Here is a 5775-nt window from a genome sequence, read left to right as displayed (position 1 = left end):
TTTTATTAGAACTGAGTTTTCAAGTATTAGTTGGTAAAAGTTAATTTATTCAGTGTTTCCACACTAAGTCTCGCATATATGCATTTTAGTTTGTGCACTAGGCCTATGCAGTATGCACTCAGTATGCAGGGGGAAAGAATGATATTTTATACAACAAAAATTCACAAATATTATGTTATTTTCCCTGAGTATGTTGTACAAAAAACTCGATTGGATAATCCGGATCCTGATTCGGCAGCTGTAAAGTAGTATCCGGATCCGATCCTGTATCCGTCAAAAAACGAATATCCTGCCGGATCACGATCCGGTATCCGGATCCATGCCCAACTCTTCTACAGGCTACATCGCCATATGTGGGAATGACTAGCAGATTCGGTACAAGCCTTATATCGGCCTGTCGTATTATGCTTTATACATAACTTACATGTCAATCCAAATAGCTATTTGTAGCTATTACCGCTAGTGGTCATCGAAGGGTAGGGAAGTAGATACGTAGTGGAATGATCCACCATTTAGGTTGGTACAGCAAAAAAGGTGGATTTTCGCATCATTTTATATTCTAATTTACACTCGTAACAAAGCTTTGGAGTAGGCCTAAGTGCCCACCACCGTTTCGCATCACGATGGGAATATGTGCAATTGGGTGTATACCGTAATGCATTTTTAACAGCGCAATTGAACTGTTGATAATCACAAACAGATAGGGAAAGCGATGGCTTGCTCATCTTGTTTTCATTGGCGAACTCTGTTGATGCCTGTTTTTTTGTTGTTGTTTTATTATGCGCAACCGAAAAAACTTTGTGTAACGGCAGATCAGCAGTAGTTGTGGCGACTAATATACTGTACCTTGAGTGTGTGAAACGGCACAAATATGGTTTTGAAACATTGACATTTATCACTAATCAAAATACATGTTAATTTACTGGTAAATTATGCAATGGACTATATGGGATTCGGTCTTCTATGCGAAATAGACAGGCATCTACAATCAAAAGGTTACAATTTCTGGTAAAGCTAATAGAGGGCGCCATGGCTATGTGGGAAGTACCACCTAAACTAGAGTGACAGGTTTTCACCTACAAATGAAGAAAATGGAGGGTTGGGAAAATAAATGCTGAAATGACCCACCATTCAGGGTGCTATAACAAAAAGGTGGATTTTGTGGCTACATGTGGAGTTGGGCGCATATCGTAATGCATTTTTTAACAACTCAATGATAGTTACTAAAAACATACAGGGAAAGCGAAGGTTTCCTCATCGTCTTCAATCCCATGTTGCACAAACACGTCCGGAAAAAGCAAACAAAATAGTGAATTTCCTGCATAAACAGCACTTTGTGGGTAACGAACAATTAAAGCGTATTCACGAAAACAATTTAAAAGGTACGTTGCATTTAAAGGGCACAAAATCAACTACAAAGTAACTTAACTGCTGTATCAGGAATGATGAACAACAAGTTTCATGTACCGGCAAACAACACCATGTTCCGATTTGACAATTTTAAGTCTTCGTATCAAACTATTATAAAAAATCATATTCCAAATCCATGTCATCACAAAACTAAATCATTGATTATACTCGCTGCTTTCTCTCCCCAGCAGTTTGGTGTATTTGTAACGTTGCACAAGGCGTCTCATCACCTCTATCGAGCGCTTGTTGCGCAATCCGCACGGGTCAAAAAAAGCCTGACCCCTTTTTCCGCATAACCTCTTACGTCGTCTGTCGCAAAACCAACTTACGGCACGGGACATATGTAGGCGCAAATGTGGAATCAAGTTCATGGGCGGCGGTCGGCCGAACTCTCGCCTGATAAACCGGATCCACATCTCCGTGCTATGAAATTTCCATTCATTTTCGCTGTTGCTGCTGATTTCCTCGTAACTTTTGGCCATCATTGCGATGAGCATGTTGATTAGCACTACAACGGCAACCACGTGATATACAGCAACCAATGAACCACCAACCGCCTCAATTACTCCGTGCTTTCCCGATAATTTGAGCTTGTCGAGATTGATTATGCCAAAGATTGCGTAGAATAGTGTAGAAAGTGAGTTACCGATGTTTGTAAACAGGACTGGTGTTTTTATGCAATCCTCGCTAACACTGGTGGAGTTTGATGTCACACAAACAAACTTTTTTCCAGGAGCAGTGCCATAAAACCAATACAGCTGGTTGAGACCAAGAGCGAACGACACGATAACGAGGATAAAGATGCAGAAAAACTGGAGAGTATCGTTGGCCATTCTAGAGAGCGACACTTGTAATGGACCCAGTAACTTTGCCGCTCGAACTAGGCTCAAGATTCGAAGAAAAGCAAAGACGTATGCCCACGAAAGCACAGCTTCAGAAATTAAACGGGGTTCGTATTCATCCCACTGGTCTCTATGAATGTGTTTGGTAAATGAACTGCTGCGAATGTAGTCATATACCCTGTATAAACAAACCCTTACATGCTTGTTGGAAAGTATTGTGTCCTGGGCAAAGTTTTATATTCAAACGAAGGCTTTTGTTGCATTTAAAATTTCCAAACCATGAGGGCTTCAACAATTAAAAACATCTAAACATTACAGAGCCAACAAAGTTATGTTTTCTTACTTTTGCTCAAGCACAAACCTCAATGCAAATGTAAGACTGAACAAGGAGAGTTGAAGAATGTCGTTGTAATTCCACCAGTCACAAACGTAAGTATTGAAACCCAGGTTAATGCATTCTTGCAGCTCGCTTCGCCATTTTCCAAGCACCCAGAGAAAAAGTATCCATTCACAAACGGTTGGGGGTGCCCCTGTTTTTTCAGCATAGCAAAAGTCAAAAATTCAAACAGAGTGCATGATTTTACAACATTGCAACAGTTTAGCTATAACCTTACAATTCACCTATAAAGAGCTGACATTTTGTCACCACGTTTCAAACACCATTTTGGATATCAAAATGTTGGAGTGAATTATTAAGTGTCTACAAAAAGGGCAATGCAATATTTAGTGCTAAATGTGCAATCCTCTCATACCCAGGTAGTCGGATTCAAGACTTTTTGTAAGCACGTTTGCAATAAGTATCGAGATAAACATCAGATCAGACATCACGTGACATTGGAAAGAAATAATCGGTAACGAGAGCAAACCTGGAAAATATCCAAACAATTGTTGATGGGAGAAAAACTTAGATTACACGATGTTTTCATACTTCCCAATCTGCTGTCCGGTGAGATGATCGTCAAGATTGAAAGTATGGGAAACATCAATCCGGTTAGCGCGCCCAAAATGATTTGCTTTATCGCGTTCATGCGGCGAAGAAAATACGTGTTCCGATATCTCAGATAAGTCAAAGTCAGCTGAAATAAGAAGCCACTTTACTTAAAAAGACTATAGTTAGCACTGAGGGATTATTGGTTGATTTAATGCCAAATGTAAAGAAAATGTGTTCGTGTCAAAATGTTGAATGGCCAATACGATAATGCAGTTCTGATTTTTACAAATCGAATATTAGTTTGTCATGTTATAACACAGACAGGAGCTGGGTTGAGAGGAAATACATTCTGATATCTTTAGCAGTATTTCGGCATTTTAAGAGTCAGAATTAAAATTGCACAGTGTTTCCGTCGATTGTTAACATTTCCATGTATGATTACCTGTGAGTTGTAGTGAGTAACGAACTTGACAAGGCGTTTTTCACTTGCTGTGTCAAGCAGCTCCAACATACTTCCAATATCACTTTGGGCTCTTATTTCTTTCACCCGAGATATCATAGCATGCTTGGTGTGGTTGAACCGATCGTAATCAAATTTAAACAAGTTTGCCAATTCCACAGACGATCGAACCTGAAAGTAAACATGTTTTAAAGCCGCATATTGTCGGAGAGGGCTATATATATACCTGGTCAAGCAAAGCACACATGTAACTTTCAACGCCATTCTCCAGTTGGTCATAAACTTCACTGTATTCTTGCTCCAACTTTGAGTATGCGCGAATCTCGTCAATTCGACTGATGCAGTATTTCATCGGGTCGTCGTGGGACGTCTAAGAAAATGTGAAGTATTTTTCGGTTTGTTTGCCCTATCACCGAGCATATGTATTAGGCAAAGAACAGACGAGCAAAGTCAAATTATTTGATTTCCCAAACGTGTTTGTTGCGAAAACAAAAACTGCAGGCAGCAACATATTTAAGTTTCACCAGTGTATTTTAGACACAGCTACACAGGATGTTGCGTTACCTCAGTCCATAAAGTTATATAAGCGGGACTGCATTTTGCTCGACACAACATTCGACGTTTGTTAGCAGTCTCCCAGCACATCTGCATCCCTTCAACCCACTCGTCACGTTGCTGGGATACCAAACGAATAAAAACAAACATTTTAGGTCTTTTTCGTAGTGTGTTTTTGAAAATAGACACGCCTGCTACTTTTTTAGTCGATTGCTAGAAATGATTTAATTAAGTAACATAAAATAAACATCGTCATTTGTTGTAGCTGTTGAAAGCAAAATATGCAAATGTTGCTTATTTGAGCCAAACTTTACAGAAACTGCCACAGAAATAGGTTGTAAACATCAAGAATTATATTGAATATATGAGATATATATACGATCAAGTTTTTCATCAGTGTTCAAAATATGTTCAGTTGCAAATTAAATGATTTGAGCTGATGAAAAAAGCCGTCTTAAAAGAATTATAGTCATTTGAACTAAAACCTACGTATGTTTGAAAACGAAAGAAAATCTTGAAAATACGTTTTTAATTCTTTTTGCACGAACCTCCAAATCGTGTTTGTACTTGTGCAGCAATTTCAGCATGTCGTAGTTGTTGCAGTGCGCTGCATATATCATGGGCGTAATCCCTACTGGAAAGTAGTTATTTTCTCCAAAAATGTCAGTTTTACGACAATTGTCGTAACGTAAAATCGCTTCAGCACCTTCATGAAAGTTTTTCTGTATCGCGTGAAAAAGGCAATCTCCAATGCAAATCTGCAAATTAGATATTTGTGTAAAATTTAATCATAATAACGACAACATATCTTATACTTTGTATTTTAACAGGAGTTTACACATGTCAACATCACGGTTGTCAATAGCAACGCGCAAGGCCGACTTCTCGTGCTCGTCTGTGTAATTAAGAATCTCCAAGATCCTCTGACCGAGATGAACAGAAGGGTCGATTTTGCTGACTAGAAAGAAAGCTTCGAGTTCTCGCAAATTTCCAGATTTGACCAAATCCATGAAGTATGTGTTGACAGTCTGGGGACTGACAAGGTCAAAATAGGCTAGTTATTTATTTAAGTGAGTTAGAAAAGTTACATCTTGCACAGTTTTTAGTCACAACTATAAAAAAATAGATGGTCAAGTTAAATTAGGCTAGGACAAGGAAATGTAAGCCTAAATTTTATTTGTACAATATTGACCACAAACGCTTACGGGACGAGCGCAGCTAATGACTGCCGGACTCTCCATCCATCTTGGATCTGATATGAGCTGATTTGCCTATTGTACTTTTTTTTATCCTTCCACTTGGCAGCATGCCGTGCAGCAAACCGAGCTAAAATAAAACAAATATTTTTATGTCATGAACCGAGTAAAGGTCTAAGGGAGACCAAAAAATGCAAGGAACCGTGCTAAATTTGGTTCGGATCGAAACCGAACATTCGGCAGTTTTACGTAATAAATTCGGCCGAATCAACCGAATCTTTCATGACGTTACGCGAAGTCGTACTCTGTAAATCAAAATGGTGGAAATCGAAAGGTGGAATGATCCACTATTTTAAAAGGTGTAGGTAAAACGTAAATTTT

At 38.9% G+C, this 5775-nt stretch overlaps 1 protein-coding gene across 1 annotated transcript; it reads right to left on the bottom strand.

Moving 5' to 3' along the window:
• Window positions 1-788: 788 nt before the first annotated feature.
• Window positions 789-5516, bottom strand: LOC145214242 (short transient receptor potential channel 4-like). The gene is made up of 10 exons (XM_080082737.1): window positions 5404-5516; window positions 5014-5233; window positions 4747-4956; window positions 4208-4318; window positions 3870-4013; window positions 3626-3814; window positions 3181-3328; window positions 3005-3118; window positions 2614-2782; window positions 789-2430 (listed from the first exon to the last, which is right to left on the bottom strand). Exons 2-10 carry the CDS (start codon window positions 5206-5208, stop codon window positions 1566-1568), a joined length of 2145 nt encoding a protein of 714 aa, XP_079938863.1. The 5' UTR covers window positions 5209-5233; window positions 5404-5516; the 3' UTR covers window positions 789-1565.
• Window positions 5517-5775: the final 259 nt, after the last annotated feature.

Source organism: Phallusia mammillata, chromosome 2 (assembly GCF_965637545.1).
Source record: "Phallusia mammillata chromosome 2, kaPhaMamm4.hap1.1, whole genome shotgun sequence".
Lineage (NCBI taxonomy): Eukaryota > Metazoa > Chordata > Ascidiacea > Phlebobranchia > Ascidiidae > Phallusia > Phallusia mammillata.
This window is presented reverse-complemented; position numbering and strand designations above follow the sequence as displayed.

Coding starts and splice junctions, on each gene's coding strand:
- LOC145214242 (XM_080082737.1), bottom strand. CDS start 5,208: ATGGATTTGGTCAAATCTGGAAATTTGCGAGAACTCGAAGCTTTCTTT. Junction 3,119..3,180: donor ACCGGACAGCAGATTGGGAA/GTATGAAAACAT, acceptor GATATTTTCCAG/GTTTGCTCTCGTTACCGATT. Junction 2,783..3,004: donor TCTTGAATCCGACTACCTGG/GTATGAGAGGAT, acceptor CTGAAAAAACAG/GGGCACCCCCAACCGTTTGT.